General features: G+C 33.9%; 1 protein-coding gene and 2 pseudogenes across 3 annotated transcripts in view; 1 reads left to right on the forward strand and 2 right to left on the reverse strand.

The window, feature by feature from the left end:
- TAOK1 (TAO kinase 1) overlaps nt 1-24633 on the reverse strand; it is a 144526-nt gene that overhangs the window by 31045 nt on the left and 88848 nt on the right. For 2 of the 3 annotated variants that reach the window (XM_007076068.3, XM_042967076.1), the window contains exons 4-14: nt 22724-22825; nt 21623-21668; nt 20987-21083; nt 18563-18676; nt 15597-15688; nt 13542-13635; nt 11206-11287; nt 7524-7691; nt 5663-5866; nt 3426-3560; nt 1037-1273 (exon numbers count right to left, since the gene is read on the reverse strand). In XM_007076068.3, the coding sequence (XP_007076130.1) occupies nt 1037-1273; nt 3426-3560; nt 5663-5866; nt 7524-7691; nt 11206-11287; nt 13542-13635; nt 15597-15688; nt 18563-18676; nt 20987-21083; nt 21623-21668; nt 22724-22825 (1371 nt within the window). Of the gene's footprint in view, nt 1-1036; nt 1274-3425; nt 3561-5662; nt 5867-7523; nt 7692-11205; nt 11288-13541; nt 13636-15596; nt 15689-18562; nt 18677-20986; nt 21084-21622; nt 21669-22723; nt 22826-24633 lie in introns of those variants that run through there. The other variant, XM_042967077.1, reaches the window with a different exon arrangement.
- LOC102959259 lies at nt 8815-9659 on the reverse strand (annotated as a pseudogene).
- LOC122233824 lies at nt 11324-11420 on the forward strand (annotated as a pseudogene).

The following is a 24633-nucleotide window of genomic DNA, read 5'->3' on the forward strand; positions in this document are numbered from 1 at the left end:
AACAGGCTCCAGGCTCTGAGCTGTCAGCCCAGAGCCCGACGCGGGGCTCGAACTCACAGACCGCGAGATCGTGACCTGAGCTGAAGTCGGACACTTAACCGACTGAGCCACCCAGGCGCCCCAGCATATATATTTTTAAAACAAATTTGTAATCATATTCTACATCCTGTTTCATAAATTGCTTTCCTAAGTATGTTAGAATCTACCTCTTCCTAAGTTATTGAAAATACTACCCAACGCCCAATAGGGTAGTTTTCTTTCACCAAATGATTTCAAAATCAAATATTTATTTTGATAAATATTTATTAATATGTAAATTAATAAATTTATATTATAAGCCACTACGATAAAGAGATAGTGGTTCTTTTTGGGGGAGAAGAAGGGTGAATAGGGTAGCTATGATAAATAATGCCTCACTGTGGACTAGTCAGACATATCTGAAGGTATTCTGTGAATTTACTGAGAAGCTTACATTGTACTTGACAAATTTGACTATCAAAATGAAACTGATGGGACAACAAAAACCTTTAGAAGAAAAGGTTTCACAAAACATTAATACTAAAAAATGTACTTTTATCATATAGTAGAATGACATTTATTTGTAAATAAACAAATGGGCTAAACCTTAATCTGAATCTCTTAATCTTTAATTATTGTTTGATATAAAAATGCTGGTATAAATTTAAGGAAGATTTCCAAAAAATACACAAGGAAGAGAATCATGAATGATTTTTTTGAGACCTGAGCCACCTTATTGATAGGTGATTTATCAAACTCTTCAGATAACCAGAGTACCTGAGGGCCAGAAAGGTTGAATGATTTACCCACCGTGACACTATAAACCTATCAAGTATCAGGAAACAATCCCATGTCTACTGGTTCCCAGACACAGTACTTCATACTATACATGTTATATAAATGTCCCTCCCTTTCTCCAATCGATTTGCTTGGTTCTGAGGAAAAGATACTCTAATATCAAAATGTTATCTTGGTTAATTCTGGGATGGTCACAAATTAATAATACTGAATCAGTCACCTCTTTTTCCATAGCAGCCTGATGTTTTTTGATAAGTTTCTCCATCTCTGCAGCAAAATTATTACGCTGAGTTTCAAGATCTTTGTCTAATCTGAGGCGATGTTCATCCATCTCAGCCTTTAGCTTATTTTCCAGAGTCATCAGTTGCTTTTGATGTTGCCGCCTCATTCTCTTATAGCCAGACATCTGTTCTCTAAGCTCAGAGTCCTGTTCATGTTCTTGCATTTGCCTTGTAACCTAGACATACAAACAATAGAGAAAAAAGAATAAAATAAAGCAACACATTTCTTTCAAAAGCATTTTAAGACCACTCTGCTGTTAACTAAGCAGGCAATTAATGTAAAAGATCCCATTTAGCAGTTTTCAGTTAAATTTCCAGCAGGTCTTTTAAAGAAATAAACAAGTTGGTTCTCAAGTTTATATGGAAATGTAAAAAACAAAGAATAGCCAAAACAATCTTGAGGAGCATACAAAAATTGGAAGACATACACTTCAGCAACCAAAACAGTGTGGTACTGGTATAAGGACAGGCTGAATAGACCAAAGGAACAGAATAAAATCCAGAAGCAGAGCCACACATAGTTAATTGGATTTTCTACCAAGGAGTCAAGTTAATTAAAAGAGGAAAGTATTTTTTAACAAATCCTGCTGAGGGGCACCTGGGAGGCTCAGTCAGTTAAGCTTCAGACTCTTGATTTCGGCTTAAGTCATGATTGCACGGTTCAGTTTGGGAGATTGATCCCCGAGTTGGGCTCCGTGCTGGACACAGAGCCGGCTTAGGATTCTCACTCTCTCTGCCCCTCCCTAGCTCACACTCTCTAAAAAAAAAAAATCCTGCTGAAACAACTGGTTATTTGTATAAAAAATAAAGAAATAAACCTTGGCTCATATATCATTCCATATACAAAAATTACTTTGAAAAGAATCATGTGACCTAAACATAAAACTCAGAATCATAAAGCAAAAGAAAACATGGGACTACCATCATTACTTGGATAAACACATATTTCCTGGACAGGATACAAAAGTTACTGATTATAAAGAAAAAAAAATGTATAAATTGGATTTTTAAATTGAGCTAAAAATTCACATAATATAAAATTAATCATTTTTAAAAATTTTCTTTATTTGTAAGTAATCTCTACACCCAGTGTGGGTGATGGCATTCTTGACCCCACATGTCATACAGATTCATGGGCCACTGCATGGGATTTATAAAGTCTGCTTATGTAGCTGATAACTCAGATAACTTTTTTACTCAGATACATCTTTTTTTACTTCCTGTCATATTTTCTAACAGCCTACTTTTCGTATGATATCTTAATGTAATTTCTTTTTATCCAGTGTATCCTTTATCATGTTTTGGTCCTACTTAATCTGACTGATAAGGGTAATAAGCACCCCACTACAACAACATCCTTGTTGATATATGATCCTTTTTTTAAGTTTTTTTTAAGTTCATTTATTTATTTTGAGAGAGAAAGACAGTATGAACAGGGGAGGGGCAGAGGAGGGAGAGAATCCCAAGCAGTCTCCACACTGTCAGTGCAGAGCCCAATGAAGAGGTCAAGCTCACGGACCTTGTGATCATGACCTGAGCCAAAATCAAGAGTTGGGACACTAACCAACTGAGCCAGTCAGGCACCCCCATAATCCACTTTTTATTGTTATTTGGGAAATCAGAACTATATTTTGAATACATCAAACTGAATTACTTGCCATTTCTCAAACATTCCCCCATTTTGGTTAGCCTCGGTTATTTCCTTACTGTTAATTCTTATATTGTAGAAATAACTTTTTCTTCCTCTCTGTGCCTAAAACCAACTAATTATTAAAATCTCAAACAATTTCTTTTATAAATACTTCCTTTATGCCACAAACCAAAAATAATCTGAATTCCTATTTAGTACCTTCTAGCCCTCTTAAGCATTTGATATATTCTAATATATTAGTTATTTCTGTACACCGTGAAGACATTACTAGTTTAATGTCTCTCAGAGTATTCTATATAGTATCTTATAAAAGGCACTTAAATGTTGAATGGGTATTTTACAAAATAATCCTCAGATACAAAAAAATAAGACATAGTCCATAACCTGAGTATAGGTGCCACAATCCAAAATGAAAAATGTATTTCTTCTTAAAAAAATATTTATTTATTTTGAGAGAGAGCAAGCATGCAAACATGAACAGGGGAGGGGCATAGAGAGAGAGGATGTGAGAGAATCCCTAGCAGGCTCCTTGCTGTCAGTGCAGAGCCCAACATGGAGCTTGATCTCATGAACCGTGAGATCAAGACCTGAGCCAAAACCAGGAGTTGGATGCTTAACCTACTGAGCCACCCAGGCGTCCCTGAGAAATGTATTTCTAATTCAAGGGAAGAACATACCAGTGATGCTGTCCGTATAGTAGCAAAGTGTTCCCGATTACGATAGTGTGATTTATGACGAGACACTTGAGGTGGAGATTGTGGATCTGATGCTCTTGTTCTAGGATCTCCCTCTTCTCTGTAATTTTCTTCCTCCTAAGCAAAGAAGGAGACAATACTATTTGAGGTGAACAAATACAGTTCACTTGAACTTTCAAGAAAATTTAGACACCACGTGATCAATTTATCTTAAAGAAATAATTTTAAAAAGTAAAAACAAAAATTGAGAATGCTGACATTTTATTTTCAATATAATTAGAATCAAGAAACATTATTCCCTAAGTGTATGAAATAGCACACAGATTTAGGATAAGGAAATATATGAGGTTAGATTTATATCCTAATTATTATATATAAAATGGAAAAGGTTTAATAATTTTAAACAGCAGTCAAAAATTAATTACTCTAAGGCTCTTGGGTTTTGAAAACAATAATTTATCTTAAAAATACTTTTATAATACTTCTGCCTTCTGTCCAAAGTAAGTAATCAAAAAGTAACTGTAAATATTTTAAGAAATGATGTCTTTCCTTATATATAGCTTAGTTCATTAACTGAAGAGGAAGTAAATTAAGTAGCAACCAACTAATTGTGGGAATAATCTTATTTTACTGCTGATTCTACTGCCTAAGGATGCAAAAATTAAACATGAGTTTGTCCTGAATAATACCACCACTCAACTAAATCATTCCTAAGCACTATTTGTGTGAGTATAGTAAAATATATATAAAATTTGCCATTTTAACCATGTTTAGATGTACAATTCAGTGGCAATAATTATATTCTCAATGTTACACAACTACCACCATTTCCAAAACTTTTCCATCACCCCAAATGGAAATTGTATCTATTAACAAAAACTCTCCATTTTATCCTCCACTCAAGTCCCTGGTAGCCACTAATCTACTTTGTGTCTCTACGAATTTGCTTATTCTAGATATTTTATGTAAGTGGAGTAAGTGGAATTATGCAATATTTCCTTTGCATCTGGCTTAATACCCCTTAGTGTTAACATTTCAAGGTTTACTTGTGTTGTAGCATATATCAGAATTTCATTCTTCTTTATAGCCGAATAATATTCCATTGTATGTATATACCATGGTTTATTTATGTATTCGTCTGTTGATGAATACTTGGGTTAGTTCTACCTTTTAGTTCTTGTGCCTAATAAGCTTCTAGGTAATACTATAAGCTGTGAAGTTAAAAAGGAAGTATTCCTATTAGTTACTAAAAACAAGTTACCTGACTTTCAAATGTTTTCAAGAAAATTAAAAATTTTGCACTCAAAAGTATGAAGAATAATGTAGCAAAAATCATATTTCCTTTTTTTCTAAATATAATTTATTGTCAAGTTAGCTAACATACAGTATATACAATGTGCTCTTGGTTTCACGAGTAGGTTCCCATGATTCATCGCTTACATACAACACCCAGTGCTCATCTCAACAAATGCCCTTCTCAATGCCCATCACCCATTCCCCCCGCCCTGCCCCCTCCTTCAAGTCTTAGTTTGTTCTCTGTATTTAAGTCTCTTATGGTTTGCCTTCCTCTCTGTTTGAAACTATTGTTTTCTCCTTCCCTTCCCCCATGGTCTTCTGCTACGTTTCTCAAATCCCACATGTGAGTGAAAACATGGTATCTGTCTTTCTCTGACTGACTTATTTCACTTAGCATAATACCCTCCAGTTCCATCCACATTGCTGCAAATGGCAACATTGCCAAGTAGTATTTCTCACGGCCAAGTAGTATTCCATTGTAATATGAACCACATCTTTATTTTAAAGATGTAAACATTACAGACAATGCAAGTCACTTTTGATCATTACCCATTGCAATCCTTTTTCCTACTCCCCAAAGACAACCATTATCATGACTTTCAAGTGTATACTTACTATTTGTAAATATTTTAAATACTTTATTTTTCATGAAACTAACTTCAAATTATATATTACCTAGTGTTTCTATATATGTCTTTCTTCTAAGATTTTTAAAATATTCTTTTTGTATTCTCAAAACAATAGGTTCCCAAATGCAGATATTATACTGGGAATTAACAAGCCTAATGTCACTTTAAAATAAGTTACCGAAAAATGTTCCAAAGTTCTGAAACATCCAAGACAAGCTCCTTATTAAACTAATCAGATAAAGAAAATTATTTACCAAAGCTGAAATTTTTTTTCACTGAAACCCAAATACTCACAGGTTTTAAATGGATGACAGAACTATTAGACATCACTGTGTGGTCTCCCTCCATCATATCTAGCTCACTCTTGTCATCTGAGGCATCTGGAAGACTGTTAACACTACTACTTTGGCTACTGGCACTGATGGACATACTGGGGATAGACTGATTACTTCCAACACTATTCACTGTTCCTGTCCGGCCAACACCATGATCTTGTTCCTAAGGGAAAAAAGCATTAGGTTCAAGTATCTTTATCTCTTTTGAATTGCTACTTATAATCACTTATCACAGTGCTTGGCACACAATCTTTAAGAAAGAAAGTTAGAGGTCTATTGTGAGAAATTCCCTGTATTTGCCAAGACCAGGAAGGAAGTTTAGCAGCTGAAAAACAAACAAAATAAAAATGACCAACACCTAAATAACAAAAAGCCCAACCATGTCAAAAATTCAGTTAATCATTTATGGGTTATTTCCACAGTGTAGCATTTTCTCTAATTTGTCACTTTTGAAATCTATTTCTACCACACATCTCATGAGGTATAGAGAAAATTTTGCTCATTTCTCAATAACTCCCATACTTAAAATACGCACCAATCATTTTTAATTTTATAAATAACCCCTTTTAATTATTTTTTAAGGAAGCCTTTTAAGTATATTTTCCTTCCTCAGAATATATTATCTAGCCTATCCTTCTTTCATCAATTTAGTATTAATTCCCATCTATTTTTTGTAAATTAAAAATTATGTATTACCTATACATTTAATCACATTCGTAAGAATGTTTTATGAAGTAACCAGGCAAGCCATGTTATCTGGGCACCAAAATTCTGTAAGATACGCAAAATTTAACACAGACATATGATTATATATACATATCCCCAGCCTAAAAGAGATGCTGTTATAGATTTAACTACATTAGAATTTTATTAATTTTACAACTTTACTCAAATATTTCAGATATCTAAAAAAGCTCAAAATAATCTTCTAGTGATCACTGTATGAACTAAAAAACAAAATGAACACCACCAAAACTGTAAGTTAAGAAAGTCTTGTATTTTCTAGTTCGTTAATTATGTAGCACTATTAAAAAAGAAAAAGTAAAGTAAGTAACTATTGCTCCTGGTTTCAGAATGCAAACTGATCTCTCTGAAAAGTAGTAAAAAAGAATCAACAAATTCTGACAGGAACAAAGAAAAATGAAAATATTTAGAGTAAAAAAAGATAGCTCCACAAATATGTAGATTTCCTTGTGAGGAAGTTCTGTAACATTTCTATTGCAAATTTATATTTCCATACCCTACAAAAGGCAACATGGAAAGAACTTGGCCTTGAGAGTGAGAGATACGTGAATTTGAACCCATATGAACCTATGAGGAATTAACCACTGAGCTTTGCTTTACTCATCTGTAAAATTGGTACTTTAGAACTGTGCAGATGGAATGAAATTATATAGAACTTCTGATTCAAGTATCCCTGGTGACAGAGCACAATGCTTTGTAATTCTAACGACTTCTGAATGAGTACTGTCAATTTCTAGAGTCTATAATTTCAAATACTTCCAAAAGCATGTCCCATGGAATCAGGTAATAAGGCAAAACAGGGTTCAGCAGCCAAAAAATTTGATGGAGTCTAGATTAAAGTTGAATAAGTTTCTTTAATAAAAGACTTTGCAGAGCTTTATCAGGTCATTGTGTACTACGAAGGGGTTAGGTTTAAAGAATGCAAAACCTTTTTTCCCTCCTGGGATCTTACAGGACCAATATTAAGAAAACACAATTGGGAACCACTAATATAAAACATTCATGGCAATACTAGGTGCATAAGGAAAGAAGCCAATAAAGAGGGCTCAATATTTGAGTCATTTCTAAGTTATTACCTCTTCTTCTTCCTGTGCTTCTACTGCTGGTCCGTTATGTGCCTCCTGGAAAAGGAGTTTCTTCATCTTTCGATACTGCAGATTGTCCAGCTCTCTTACTGCATCCTTTGTCCTTTGAATGAGATCTATTAACACTGTTTCAGGGCGCTCCCGAAGAACAAACATGTGCTGGATAAAAGCAGAAGGTGAAAGTCAGGTTGAAATTTATACATATATTTTTAATGCGTACAAATGTACCCCTTTCTCAAACAGTAGTTACTATCCTAATTAATCATAATAGATAATGCATATAATCTATAGCTATCTAATTCTACTACATTTTTGGCTTCTTAATTTACGAAATTGTCTTCTACATATATACATACACACACACACACACACACACACACTCTATGCATACTTAACTACCTCTGTGCATTTAATAGAAACATGATACCTTTGTTAGCTAAATGAAAATGCAGAGTTGAAATAAACAAAAAGTCCAATTAAACACTAAGAATGAAGTTCAACAGAGCCCTAAATAAAGGCTAAAAAAAGGTTTACATATTCTTAGAACCGATTTCATAGAAAAGGCATGTTCAGTTCTGAGCTGTATTAGGTTTCAACAGAAATGATTTTATGGTAAATTATGGTTAAAATAAAAAATGATTTTATAGTAACATAAACTTGGATAGTATGAGTTTCTTTATATGCTGTATAAACAACACTCCATTAAACACTAGCAGTTGATTAAAAGCCATTGTATAGTGATTTTTACCACTAACATTTAATAAATTTAACCTTATCAAATACAGAAAAGTACAAAGAACAATTCTATCATTATCACTGTTACATTTTGATATATTTCTTCAGAAATTTTCTATGTATAAATTTTGATTTATAGAAACACAGCATACAGGGGCGCCTGGGTGGCTCAGTCGGTTAAGCATCCGACTTTAGCTCAGGTCACAATCTCACGGTCCGTGAGTTCGACCCCTGCGTCGGGCTCTGGGCTGATGGCCCAGAGCCTGGAGCCTGCTTCTGATTCTGTGTCTCCCTCTCTCTCTGCCCCTCCCCCGTTCATGCTCTGTCTCTCTCTGTCTCAAAAATAAATAAACGTTAAAAAAAAAATTAAAAAAAAAAAAAAAAAACACAGCATACAGACTGCAGAAAGAAACCTTTTGCCTTGAGTTCTGTGAAATGTCCTTGAATTCTTGTAATACTTTTTACCTTTGTTAGTTCAAAAGCATTTCTTCTTTCAAGAATTTTTTTTGCCTTTTGATTTTTTTACTACTCAAAAAACTTCATTTTTTTATTTAGCTTTCTGATTCTGTGCTTATGCCTTCAACACTTTAACGATTTTCTGCTCCTCAACAGGAGAGCACACTTGATCCTGTCCCAAACACATATAGCACACCATAGGCCCTGCTGATGTATTTTTCATTTTAGATAATCTCATAAGAACTGTAAGTGTCACAGCATAAACTCCTCAAAGTCAGTCTGGGCACACACCACATGGGGATTTTGGTGCTTTCCCACCCTTCTTTGTATAAAGAAGATTCTATTACCAGGGGTTCAGGACAGCCTAGTTTTGTTAGAACCTATATTGTATGTAGGACAGCCTATGACAGTATGTCAAATGCTGGACCATTCTGAATGCCTAAAGACACCATCCCCAGAAGAGGAAAAAGCTTCTGTAAAGAATTTTAATTATATGATATTTTATTCTACTTTCACTGTCATAAGTATTGTTATTTCAAACTCAAAAACACGAGGCCTATAGATTTTTAATTCTGAGATAGCTTCATAAATTAAAATTTTTTTCTATTAGCTCTTTTTATGATGAACTGCAACAGAAATATAATTAGACCAAAGGGAAAGTACCAAATAGATAATTCCTATAATTTTCAGTAAGGCTGTGCCAATACATGCTATGAACTAGCAAAATGAATACTGTATGCAGACTTGGGATCTAACCACCAAATATCCAGGTCTCATCTCATGGGTTGGGTTATCATCACCAAATCACTTCTTTGCCTATAGTATAAGAAGACAGATTCTTTTTCCTGAGCCTTAGAAAGGTTAAGGTATCATGATTTACAATATTCGGTCTTCTTATCCAAAAATAATAAATCTTAAATTTCTAAGTTTAGTAGTTTTCTACATATAAACCTTGCTTATTTAGGGGCACCTGGGTGGCTCAGTCGGTTGGGCATGCAACTTCAGTTCAGGTTATGATCTCACTGCTCGTGGGTTCGAGCCCCGCGTCGGGCTCTGTGCTGACAGCTCAGAGCCTAGAGCCTGCTTCCAATTCTGTGTCTCCCTCTCTCTCTGCCCCTCTCCCACTCATGCTCTCTTTCTCCCAAAAATAAATAAATGTTAAATCTTGCTTATTTATCACTAACATAATTTCTAGCTACACTAAGCCTTTTGTATTACTATTATAAATACCTATTTACCTAGGCTTTCATTTCTGAGACTATGAATGAACTTACTGCCTCAAATCCCACAAGCATTACTGAAACTATATTGTTCTTCTACATACCGTGGTTCTAAATAATACAATCAAATTTCAGTTTCTTTGTATCTTTGATGTGTGTTAGTGAAAATAAATTAAACCTCTCTGAAATTATAAAACATTCATGTAAAAATGGTCTACTTAAATCTTATAGTGAAAAATCAACAATATCCTTTAGGGGCACAAGAAGACAGTCAAATCCTGCTTTATCTAGATGTTTATCTACTACTGCTTTATCTAGATGTTTTAGGAACTATATTAAGTTCAACAATGTTATTATTGCTATTAATAACATGGCCAACCTCCAAATAAAATAATCAATTTTTGAGAATAAAGAGCATACACTAATCATGTGTTTAAACTAAGTAACCAAACACATTGAAAACTGAATAGAATTTACATGATTCTTAGAATATTTTCATTGCCAAGTTAGAAAAATTATTTCCAAAAAGGAAACAGAAACATGATATGCATTTTTAAGTTTCTTTTAAAAGCTCTTTTCTCCCACAATAATTATACAGATATATTATACACCATTTCTCTTTCTTTCATATTATTTTAATATACAACTGATAAATATATAAAGTGTGGCAGACATAAAACTTAAATCAGAGCACCTGGGTGGCTCAGTCAGTTAAGCATCTGACTTCTACTCAGGTTATGATCTCAAGGTTAATGGGTTTGAGTCCTGTATTGGACTTTGTGCTGACAGCTCAGAACCCGGAGCCTGCTTTGGATTCTGTGTCTCCCTCTCTCTGCCCCTGCCCCACTCGCACCCTCTCTCTTTCTCAAAAATAAATAAACATTAAAAATTTTTTTAAAATTAAATCCAAAGTTAAACTTTGTTTTACTAACTTTGAAATATGACATTGTTCCACATGAATTAAAATATGGAGTTATAACTCATGAATATATTCTTGAACTTACAAATGGCCAGTTGGTAGTATTTGGAATATACAACTATATATTCTATTCAGACAAGGTACAGCAGTTAATTAATTTTGGAAAAACAAATGAAAAAACTCTAAGAAAAGTTCCAAAAGAGAAGAGTATATAAAATGAGCATTTTAGTAAAAAATTAGTAGAGCATACTTTATACTGACACAAAATCAAAAAAAGAATAAAACACCTTCTTTAAATTATTTTAATTTCTTAAGGGTAGAAAACAGACCAAGTAAAACTGACCTTTAAAAGTTCCTCTGATGTAGGGCGATCTTGAGGGATTTTCTGGAGGCAAGAATCTACAAAGTTGCGAAAATAATCAGACCTATTGTAAAGGAAAGTATCAAGTGAACATATTGCTATTTCCTTTTAAAACACATCCACAAACCATACAGAGAAGATCAGCATAGTCCCTGTGCAAAGACGACATGCAAATTCATGAAGTATTCCATATTTCTGAGCAATAGGTGTTGTATGTAAGTGTCAAATTACTAAATTCTACACCTGGAACTAATTTTACACTATATGTTAACTGGAATTTAAATAAAAACTTAATTAAAGAAAACATCCACAAATCAAGGCATGTGCCTACTGGTGGGAGGGGGAATGGAAAAGGAATTATCAAAAAAAAAGCAGATAAAATATATTGTATATTTTATATAAATCTATGAAAATCTATTTAAAGCAACCAATGAATCTTTACCATTTTCCAAGGACAAATTTACACAGATTATTTAAAAAATCCTGCTCCCACAAGTTTAGACACAAAACAAACTAGCAAAGCGGGGCAGAGAGGGAAGGAGTGGGGGGAGGGGGGAGAGAGAGGCTCAAACCAAGAAATGGACTCTTAATTATAGAGAACTGATGGTTGACAAAAGGGGGGTGTGTGGGGGGATGGGTTAAATAAGTGATGAGGATTAAGGAGTGTACTTGTCATGATGAGCCACAGGGTGATGTATGAAATGCTGAATCACTATATTGTACACCTGAAACTTACATTACACAGTATGTTAACTGGAATTTAAATAAAACTTAAAAAAAAAATCCTATTCCCACATATTTAAATATCATAACTTGTTCTATATTGAGGCAAAATTAGGGAAGCCAATCTTTCTTCTTTGCATTCAAATTTAAGATAACATTCTTTTCAATTTTTTGTTTCTTTTCTCTAAGCCATCTCTCTTTCTTGTTTGCCTCTTGGATCATCTTCTCTACTGCAATTTTAGAACATCAATCTATTTGTTTTGGAGGGAGCAGTTTTACACCTAAGTATTTAGTATTCCTAAATAAGTGCATAAACTTCCATTAAGCCCAGAAAATCAATTTAGATATTTTGTAAAACATCAAAAGTCTGCAATGTATTTTTAAAAAATGCTTATTGTTCTGACAGAGAGAAAAAGAGAGGGAGTGAGGATGAGCCGGGGAGGGCAGAAAGGGAGAAAGAATCCCAAGCAGGCTCCATGCTAACATCACAGGGATTGAATGAGGTCACGAACCATGAGCTCGTGACATGATAACTGACTGAGCCACCCAGGTGCTCTAGAAGTCTGCAACATATTATTATACAATGTTACTGATGAGAGTTTAGTGAGGAAGGTAGTAATAATTACTTAATGTTTGTCTTTCCATATTCACGTAAGATTTTAAATTCCTTGAAGGCAAGAATTCTTTTTTGAATTCCTATGTATCAAAGAGTGTAACGATAGTCTGTGTTCAATATATTTATTACTAACATATACCATGATGGTAAATTCTGACAGAAGATTCCTTCTACATATCTCTAAACAGGTAACAATGATCCACAAATCTACCTTAAATATATAATCTTAAAAAAAATAAAGTTTCACTAATTTATGTAACTACTTGCCAATTTAAAAGTATTTAGCATTTCAGATATCTCCCCAGAAGTTTTTAAATGCTAGATATACTTGAATATACTTAGATACATACACTAAAATTTTCTATCAATGATAAAAATTCTAGTTTTCTAAAACTGTCAATCTGTCCTTTATAAAGTTCTTTACATGAATGAGCTAATTTTATCAAATCAAGGAAGCACTAGAACATGGAATAACAAACCATTCTAAATATAAATTATCATAGTAACAATTAGAACAATCGCAAAGTTATGAATTATCTGATAATTTTGATAAATCATTTTATCTATGCTTTAAACTTCATAAATTATAAACCATTCCCCCCAAAAATACCACTATAAGTTGTGGCGATCTATGTATTTTAGTTATAAAATACTGTTTAAATTAAGCTATTTATTATATAATCAGGGTTATATGTGTTCAAAAGTTCAAAGAAAAAAATAAAATTTAAAATTTTATAAAAAGCAATACTTTTTGCTTCTCTGTGGCCTCATCTATTCTTTATTTCTGAACTGAGTTACACATATGTTACAAAAAGCAGAATATATAGAGGATAAACATGATGTAAGGGTAAAACAAACCAATTTAATATCTCTTCAAGTAATACACTTTACCTAATTGAATTAAATCATTTTGATAACATTATTTAAAAAGTATTTAATTTATACAATGTTGAGTAATATATGTCCAAGCAATACTCACCATTCATTAGACTGTAATGTAGGGGATTCATTTTGGGCTATGTGATATAAGGCACTCATTGCATTCATATTAAATAAAGGAGGCTTCCTTTCCGCTGTAAAAGAAAGAAAATTTTCCTGTTAAAATATGAGCCTATTAAAAAGAAAAAAATAATAAAATAAAATAAAATAAAATATGAGCCTGTTATATAGAGGCATGCTTGCAAATACTGTTAAAAAAATTTTTTTTTTTTTTTGGAAATAGTCTCAAACTTAGCAAAAAAATTTCCAAGTAGAGCTCAAAGAACCTCTTCTTTTCTTTTTTCTTTTAAAAAAAATTTTTTTAACTTTTATTTATTTTTGAGAGACAGAGCATGAACGAGGGAGGAGCAGAGAGAAAGGGAGACACAGAATCCAAAGAAGGCTCCAGTGTCTGAGCTGTCAGCACAGAGCCCGATGTGGGGTTTGAACCCATGAACTGCGAGATCATGACCTGACCCAAAGTCAGAGGCTTAACCAACTGAGCCACCCAAGCGCCCCTCAAAGAACTTTTTCAAGTGGGTCAATTTATACTACGTTGCTGGCTTAATACTAAGTTGCTGGCTTAATGCCCTACCACCCCTAAATACTTCAGTGTATACTTCCTATAAATAAGAACATTCCACTAAAGCACCACAATTAAATCAGACCATTAATACTGATACAGGACTATCCTCTAATCCTCAACCCCCATTCAAATTTCAATCAAAGTTCCAATAACGTCCTCTGTAGCAAAAGCAAGCCTTGATCATTTGCATCAAGGAATGGGTGAGTCTTATCTAAATGTTAAATTAACATAAAATTGTTCATAATACCTTCCTATAATCCTTTTAATACCTGTAGTAGTGATGTCACTTCTCATTCTTGATATTGGTAATTTGTGTCTTCTTTTTTTCCTGATCAGTCTGGCTAGAGACTTTATTTAATTGATTCTTGCTTTGATTTTTTACATTCTCTTTCTTCTGGTTATTTTGGGTTGAATTTACTCTGTTTCTTTTCTTTCTTTTTTTTTTTTTAAAGTAGGCTCCACACTCAACATGGGGTTTGAATTGATGACCCCAAGATCTAGAGTCGCATGCTCTACTGACTGAGCCAGGTGCACCTTGCTCCTCTTTTTCTAGTCTCTTAAGGTAATAGCTGAAGTCACAACCTTGACAATTTTGAAGTGTACAAGACTCTTGAATGTTCCTCAATTTGAATTTGTCCTATGATTAAATTTGAGTTATACATCTTTGGCAGGAATATCAAGAAGTAAAACATATTTTTATCATTGTTACATTTTCTCAAGAGGTGGTGCATGATTTTGAATGATTCCATTATATTAAGTTTATATATTTATTTTGAGAGTGAGCGAGCACGCACGTGAGCAGGGGAGGGGCAGAGACAGAATCCCAAACAGGCTTTGAGCTGTCAGCCCACAGCCCAGTGCGGGGCTCAATCTCATCAACCAGGAGATCATGACCTGAGCCAAGATCAAGAGTCTGACACTTAACCAAGTGAGACACGCAGGTGCCCCTTCCCACTTTTAAATAAAGTTGACTGGAATACTTTTATAAGAAGAAAAAAAAGGAAAGGATATTGGACTGGAAGGGGAGAAGCATGGAGAATCAAGAGCAAGAAGATGGATATCATCATCAATTACAGTGACAGTTCAATTATCTACCTGGCTCACTTACACTGGGAATGTTAGGTCCCACCCTGGGAATGATGGCACACTACCTTTAGCATAGCTCCCTTTATGGGCAACAGAATAAAATGTGTGCAGAAAATCAAACTGTTACAATATGGCATGAGGTCCAATATCTAACCCTCATACTTAATTCAAAGTAAGAAGTATCCTAGGCAGAGGTAAGTAATTCATAAATGCTTTAGACACTTTCTACCTAAGGTAAATATAGTAATCAGACATATTTTACATGTTTAACAAATACTCATTAAGTATTGGACATAGATACCTGAAAATTAGCATCACAGTGCAAAATTACTTTAGGCTTAATTTAACAAAGCAAATATAATATACCTAAGGAACAATGCTTACCTAGTTCAATACATGTTATTCCAAGAGACCATACATCTACTTTGCCATCATACTGTCCTTCATCCATGGCTAAAATTACTTCTGGGGCCATCCTAAAACATAAAATGACATTTAAATTAAAAGCAAAAAAAGGTATACTATTCTTTTTTTTTTAATGTTTATTTATTTATTTAGAGAGAGATAGAGCACGACGAGCAGGGGAGGGGCAGAGAGAGAGGATGAGAGAGAATCTCAAGCAGGCTCCGAGTTGTCATCACAGCTTGTCATCAAGCCGAAATCAAGAGTCTGACACTTAACTGGCTGAGCCACCCAGGTGCCCCAGTATACTATTCTTTAAAAATATAATGACCATCCAGATAGAGAACACCTGTGTGAATTCTAGACATTATGTCTGGATGTAAGAATTTTTATAATGAGAAATAAATGCACCACAGGTTGTCAGGTAAATATTTACCATTGCATATATAGTGTGAGACTCACTCTCCCCATTTGTCATGATCATGTAACAGCATCCTAAAGAAAGGATGCCCCAGAGCAGGGCTGCATACTGTAACATTATATAATTCCTGGGCTAGTAAGTCTTAACTATTTTGATCTCAGGATCCCACTACAAAAGTCTGATTTATGCTTGAAAGATGGAATTTCATCATTGACAATACTGTCAGTTGTTTTCCTTCATGTGACAAGCTCACTCCATGCATTTAAGAAAATATCTGCCACAATAATCAACACCGAATAACAATAGTTTGTCAGTCTTCCTTTTAAATAGGAATAGTGCTCCATGATACACGTGGCTAGAGTAGCTCATAACGAAGACATTTACACAATTATCAACCTTACAGGTAGGTGTCTTGGTTATAAAATGGAACATTAATTCATGTTTTCAATTAGACATTTTTTAAAAACTTTTTTACTGTTTATTTTTGAGAGAGAGCGGGAGAGACAGTGTGAGTGGGGAAGGGCAGAGAGAGAGAGAGGGAGACACAGAATCCAAAGCAGGCTCCAGGCTCTGAGCTTTCAGCACAGAGCCTGAGGCAGAGCTTGAACTCACAAACTGTGAGATCATGACCTGAACGGAAGTCAGACGCTTACCCGACCGAGCCACCCAGGCGCCCTTAGAGTCTAAACTTTTTTGATGGTACTATACTTCATCTGTTTTTGGTGTTAAGCACAGACTGACCCTTAGAACAGTTGCTAATGTTCAGTAGGATTGTCACCAGACACCCCAGTGTATGTGAGTGTGTGTGTCTGCGTGTAAGTGTAAAGACATCCAAATATGTACCTCGTTACTATGCTCCAAATTCTCTATATACAAATTAACAAGTATGTAAATAAAGTAAATTTTCAATGGTCAATAGAAGAGTGTTTCCAAGGTGTTCTTTAAAATGTTGAAGTAAGTTTGGAAATTACTAAGTTAAGGAGAGCTAAACAGGGTAATTTTGTTTTTTATTTGTAGAACTTTTCAGGGCTTTTTTAGTATCTAATATTCACCATTAATTTCTAAACAGAAGAATCATTAAGAAATATTATTTGCTCACAGAACCCTTTTTTATAGAAGGGAAATAGACTCTATCTAAACTAGAGTTCTACATAAGAAAATTTTGATCATCTAGAGCAGTGGAAGAGTAAAAACTCTTCAAGTTTTTAATTTGTTTACCTCCAATGAATTTATGAAATCTATTTATCCCCTTGTATACTTTTACATTCTCTATATTTTATAATTTGATAGCTACAAAGGATATAATGTGCAGCTTATGTATATACTTTATATTATATATGTGATTTAAAGATATTTAAAACATGGAGTTACAGAGTTGTTTTATTAAACAGCAGTAACAACAACACACTGCTGTGTGGCCAAATTACCAAAGCCAGTCTTCACTGTCCTATCAATTAGTCAAATCAGAATCACTTTCTGTCAAAAAAGTCTGACTTCATTTTCAATGCCAACATGTTAATGTGTCCCTATGACAGCCATCTCAGTTATGAATTTTACACTAGAAAAAAAGAAGGGAGAGAAGATAACTGGGGAGAGAGAAAAAGCAAGGAGTAAAAGGAAGGGGAGGAAGAGGACTCGAAAGGGACAAGGGCTTGCTAAGACTTTGTATCCTGACTCTTCAGTATTTCTGATAATTACTATACATTCTCTCAAATTGTACTTCTGCTATTGCTGTGAGGCTATTACATCCCAGACCAATGCATCATTGTAATATTCAGGATGGGTAAGAAGTCCTTCCTTTATAAAGTGAGAGAGGGAGATTTGGAAAGTGGGTGGTAAAGAAAATGTAGTGGACCTAAGACATCACTCTCACCATACACAGAGAACATGTGGGAGTTGAAGATCTGGACAATTATTTCCTTCAAACTTGCTGACATTAATAACGAATTATTTACGGATAAAATAGATGATGCCTAGAATTTGCTTCATAATAACTGGCAGTGGGGGGGGGGGAGGTGGGGAGGAAGGAGAGAGAAATGAGTACATAGGGCAGGACTTTTATTGGATTGGGTGACTGGTATGTGAGGCTTCATTACACTTTTGTCTACTTTAATGAGTATGTGAAATTCTTCATAATTAAAAATAAAACCAAAAAACTCCAAATCAGCTACCAGCCTTCAGATACTCCTAGTCTGAAGACACAGTAAGTATCAATCTAAAGAACACACAGAAATTTCCACTTAGCATTTCTATTTTCTCCTCACTTGGATTTCATTGAATTTTTTCACTCCCACACCCAAAATATGATGCAGGTTATAATATGGAAGAAAATATCAAGAGGACAAATGAAAAAACAGGAGATCCAAGGGCAGCATTCCAAATCTGTATTTGAAACTAACTAGGTTTAAAGTTAAGATGTCCAAAATAACATTATATTACTAGGAAAAAGATAAGACATCTGAAAAAGTATCACCACACATCGCCTATTTCAATTATGAGGATCAATAGCAAATAGGATTATTCTTACCAATATGGCGTTCCCACAAAAGAATTGGCAGGAGATGCCATGGAAGCTGATCCAAAGTCAGCAAGTTTCACCTGGCCTGGTTCTGTCAGAAGGATATTTCCTGCTTTGATATCTCTGGGTTTAAGGAACACAGAAAATTATTTCTCTTTCCTTCATTAGATTATGTTGAGACGATAAAAATCAAATAAAAGTTTTTAAAATAGGGAAGGAGAAATCAAAATAATTAAGTCCTTGGATAATCTCTCAATTAGGACAAGGAGATGTAAGATCCACATTAGAAAACAAGAAATACGGAAGTAATATAAACATACAGTAACAATTTTCTAAAAGAGAACACAAAATGGCAGTAAAAACAAGACAGAAAAATCAAGTAATTAGAGCATAGTTTATATTTGAGTTCCCGTTTATTGTTGCAAATAGTGGTTTTAAAAATGGAATTTAATTAGCTGACCACTCCATAATAATATATACTATACATATATAGTATAGTACAGTATAGTATAATATAATATAATATAATATAATATAATATAATATAATATAATATAATAATTTGAGTACACCATTTAATGAAAGAAAGAAAGAGAAATTTCATACCCGAAATTTTTTTAAAGGTTATTCTCATTTCCAAACCTTAGCATAGTTCTCCTAACTAAACATGAAATGAAAACTGAAGCACACAGATAATATTGTATCCAATGATCCCAAATTTATTTCCAAGCTTACTTTTTAAAGTCAGCAAACATACTGTTCATGCAAAATAAGAAAATTATGAGTATTTATATAATGGGATTATATGTCCAACTGGCACCATAACATACATTTAACCTTTCAAAAAAAATTCCAAGCACTTGTCAATTCTTACTATAGTATTGTAATGGATATAATATTAAATAAATCTTTTTCCTTCCACTTATTTTTTATTTTTTAAAGTTTATTTATTTATTTATTTATTTATTATTTTTTTTAACGTTTATTTATTTTTGAGACAGAGAGAGACAGAGCATGAACGGGGAGGGGCAGAGAGAGAGACACAGAATCGGAAGCAGGCTCCAGGCTCTGAGCCATCAGCCCAGAGCCTGACGCGGGGCTCGAACTCACAGACCGCGAGATCGTGACCTGAGCTGAAGTCGGACGCCCAACCGACTGAGCCACCCAGACGCCCCTAAAGTTTATTTATTTATTTTTGAGATAGCATGCACACGCAGGGGATGGGCAGAGAGAGAGAGGTGAAGGAGAATCCCAAGCAGGCTCTATGCTGTCAGGACATGGGGCTCGGATCCCAAGAACTTGAAGATCATAACCTGAGCCAAAATCAAGAGTTGGACACTTAACCAACTGAGCCACCCCAGTACACCATCCTTCCACTTGTTTTTTGAAAGAGGAGAGGTACTTTGATGTTGATAAGACCTTAGTTTCTAATTCCAACTCTTCCATTCACTTATTTATTAGCATGTGGATTTCTCTTGGACCTTACTATCCTCATCCAAAAAATGGTAAGCCATTTAACTCACAGTGACTCTACTATATAGTTTAATATGTATTGCCTGGCTCACATATATGAAAAAAAAAAAGCTAGTTTCCTTCTAAAATAGACAAAACCTAAATCAATGCTAAAAATACATTATAAAAGTTCAGTTTTTTTTTTTTTTTTTTTTTTTTTGAGACAGCAAGAGTGAGACAGCATGTGAGTGGATAGAAGGACAGAAAGAGAGGTGACAAACAATCCCAAGCAGACTCCCCAGTGCCAGCACAAGCCCGGTGGTACGATGGAAGCTCGAGCCTGACACGAAGGTGGATGCCACGAACCGTGGGATCATGACCTGGGCCAAAAGAGTCAGATACTTAACTGACTGAGCCACCCAGACTGCCCTAAAATAGTTCGTTTAATCTTAAAGTATTACCCATGATTATGGATTATCAAGGATTAACGCTCAACAGCATAAAGAGTGTTCAGTCTATGTTGTGGGATCAATGGCACAACTCTAGCATTATCAGTTACTGGAAGGACAAAACACCTAGATTTAGTTCTAGTCTAGTTTATTTGGCTTTGTAAGCACTTCGGAAAAAGTAGTCACGAATTGGGGCTTCAATTCCTTTATTTGTAAAATCAAAAAAGGTAAGACTATATAATCCCCAATGTCTTTTCCATTTTACAAATTAAATGATGCTACAATTAAATTCCTACCACAATCTATAAAGTGCACATATGTCCGAAAACCCAGTAACACATGCAGACAAAGATAAAAATAAACCTAAAGGGAGATCAAATGTTTGTAGGACAACCTAAAAACATGTTTTTAAGATTCTGAAATGCTTTTATTTGGCTACAACCAACACAATTTACAGGGTTAATAAGTTCCAGGGTTGATAAACGCAATAAGCCATTTGCTGCTAATACATAATAATTTTCAAAGTGCTTACCTATGGATCATGGTATGAGAATGTAAGTAGGCTAATCCCTGGAGAGCACCATGTGTAATTGCTGCTATTTCCACTTCTTGTAATGGCTTTTTGTGAACTTCAAATAAGAATTTATTGGAAAATAATTACTATACAGAATATTTTTGTTCAAAAAGATAAACATACTAATATATGTGGCTATTTTTGAAAACTAACATTTAACAAGAAGATTTACTTCCCAAGACAATAAAACAAGGCTATTGAACTTTATAATTAGTATTACAGTTGTGCTTAGCTGTTAAGTAAATAGTTCACAGCCAATTTTCCCCTAAGCTAACAACATGTAAGAATTAGTTGATTATAAAAACAAAAGTAACAGAAGTTCTCCCTTTATTCTCACACATCTTCATTCTGAACAGAAGGAACAGATTAAGCTAAATGACAAAGAAGGAAGAAAAATGCTTGTTACAAAGTCATAATGTAAGAAAACTCACCTAGTTTTGCTACTACAGAATAGTGCATACCATGCTAAGAACCTACAAAAGGCTAAGGTTCTTACTCTTTGTGGAAAGCTTTTATAGTATTTAAGAAAATCATACGGAATTCTCATTTTATTTTGTTAATAATTTTTACCCTTAATAATTAAAGGAAACCTACCTTCCAGTAAATCTGAAGCAGATCCTAAGCAATATTCCATTACCAGCTACATAGGAAGAAAAATTATAAAAGCATTAAATTAGTAAAAAGATTCTATTCGAGATAAAATAAATTCACCAAGGAGATCAAGAACATGGTTTGATGTCAAACACACACTAGTCATCATTTACCTGAAAAAAAAAATATTTATACATTTAACAATTTGTTAAATGATAGAGTTAAGCCAATGATACATTAATTTTTTTATGCCAACATATAATTACATGTATAAGATGTGTATTTCATTCATACTTACTAACTAAAACTATAAAGGAATATAGTTACTTGTTAGGAATTACTGTTAGGAAATGGAAAACTGTCCTCTGGATCTATATGCACAAAGTTTAGGTTACAGTTTAAATGTTTCTTTAAAGCAAACGCAGAGCACCTCCTGTGGGTCAAGTATCTTATGTACATTAACTAATTTAATCCTCACAACCACCTTATAAGGTAGGCCCTATTATTACCCTTGGGGATCATTTCTGTTAAAAGAAAATGTGGCCTTTTCCTCTTTAAAAATGCAGTTACTATGCCTATATCACTGCTAGATTACTACTTTGTCACCTCAATGGTAACAAGACAAAATTAATCTCTACCCTTTGTAATAAAGTGTCTCAATTCTCTACAGTTAGTATTATTCAGCCAAGGAATTATAATCAGTTCATACTTCACCAAGAGTCACTAAGACTTCACCAAGATCTTTGCGGTTAAATAGATTACAATATATTTATGTCAAAAAGGTATGCTAACTTTCATCACTGAATAATAGGATTGTTTTTACAATGTTTGATAAACCATTTGAAAAATGATGCTACTAAAAAATGTCAGAGAGCAGTTTACCATGCACATAAAAGTCAGTTAAATCTCTGTAGTAAACTTGCAAAAGTTCTATTATCTCGTATCGCCAAGGAGTTCTAAGAAAAGCTGCTCTTCCTCTCTCAGAATGAACTAACATTTCAAGGTGTTTTTGCATGGCTTTACACAACCATTTTGAAACATTCTTGAATTAATTAATTCTAAACCAAAACCAACTAAATTATAGCAAGGGGAGAAAACACCTACCCATGCTGTGTGCTCACGTAAATAGCAGCCTTTGTATTCTATACTGTTGGGATGTTTTATTCTTTGTAGAAACTTGACTTCCTTAATAATATCCTGCCATTTCTGTGGGGAGAAAAAAAGGAATAAAAGAAAGAATTATGAAAAGTTGCTTTCCTTTAGAAAGCTATATAAGAAAAAAAGGAATAACTAGAGTAAGCAGGGTTAATGCTTTATTTGTAATATTTAAATATCAAACTAACAAATTTAAAAGAAATCACACTTACATACTTTAAACTCTATATAATTTATAAAAGTATTTTATTCAAGGTAGAACAAATTTATCATCAATGAGTATCATTAAAATTTTACAACCACACACCAAGGATGTTGATAAAAATTACATGCTATGTTTAGTGATTTTTCTTCAGTTCAGCTTCCCCTTTCTTATTTGCAGCTTTACTAACATATAATTTACATCTCATAAAGGTGATCTATTCTGTTTCTGGCTTATGTCTTGTACCAAATACTAAGATTGTTTGTTTTTAAAACTCAAATAATTACTGTTCTATTTAAATTCCTAAATGTATACTTGCTAAATGCTAGCAAACAATTGTTATTATGTAGGAATGTTCACAGAAAAAGCAAGCTGTATGAAAACATTTTCTTACAAATTTTACTTAAGAGCCTTCTTCATTGACAGCTATGAGGAAATACAGATAAATCTTTGGACATAAGCTACTCCAAGACAACCTTAGACACTTTCATCATATCCTAAACATACTTACTCTTAAGAAGCAACCAGACAACTCTGAAAAAACAGGTCCTTGGGTCCAAAAATCAAAGAATCTAAGGGTTTAGTAGATGTGGGAAGGAAACTAGGAATCTGCTTTTGGCTCTTGTTCAAGGTTTTCCACTAACAGGCCACATTTCTTAAGGCAGGGAAACTAGCATAATAGAAAACTTTAAGGAATGTTTTGTACTAAAATTTAAGATCATGTATTTCCTATTTTATTTCACAAGTCCTCAACAAAATACAGTGAAATATGTACAGTGTTTTATATAAAATGTGTATGATACAAGATCTTCAATTCAGAAAATATTTCATGGGCTTTAAATTTCATATTTGAATGCTCTGGAACACAAATTCAGAACACAACAAAGCCTGTATTTGTAAACGGAGAAAAGACTTTCATGAGGACTATTCCTAACATTCTTGAAGGAGTATTAGATGTGAAAAGATGATACACTAAAATGATTCTTTCTTCTAGGTGTAACTAATCAAACAGACTCCAACACAGTACCGGTCTGCTGTGAAAACTATTTCTGAAGTTGTGCTATAGAAACGGCAAATAAAATTAGACTGAACTTATAAGAAATGGAATTTTTTTAGGAGTTTTAGGAATTTTTAGAAGATTTTTTTTTTGGTATCAAAATAATGGAAGAATGAAATAATCAGTAGTGTTACCATACCCATTGTATGATCTTCACAAAACCCTGATTTACCATAAAATAGAGATTCCAAAGGTATAGAAAACCAAAATGTTTAAAAAGTGAAGACTAACCCAGCAATTCCACCTCTGGGCATACACCTGAAATTACGGAAAGCAGAGATTCACAGAAGTATTTGTATATCCAGGTTCACAGCAGCACAATAACTAAGTGGTGGAAGCAACCTAAGTTTCCACTGACGAATGGATGGATAAACAAAATGTGGTCGTTTATACACACATATAGACAACTATCCAACCTTAAAAAGGAAGCAATTCTGACACATATTATAACAAGGATTAACTTTGAGAACGTTATGTTAAGTGAAATAAGCCACTCACAAAAGGGCAAATACTGCATGATTTCACTTATGTGAGACACCTAAAGTAGTCAAATTCCTAGAGACAGAAAGTAGAGTAATGATTTCCAAGGGAAGGAGAGAA

Source organism: Panthera tigris, chromosome E1 (genome assembly GCF_018350195.1).
Source record: "Panthera tigris isolate Pti1 chromosome E1, P.tigris_Pti1_mat1.1, whole genome shotgun sequence".
NCBI classification, from domain to species: Eukaryota; Metazoa; Chordata; class Mammalia; order Carnivora; family Felidae; genus Panthera; species Panthera tigris.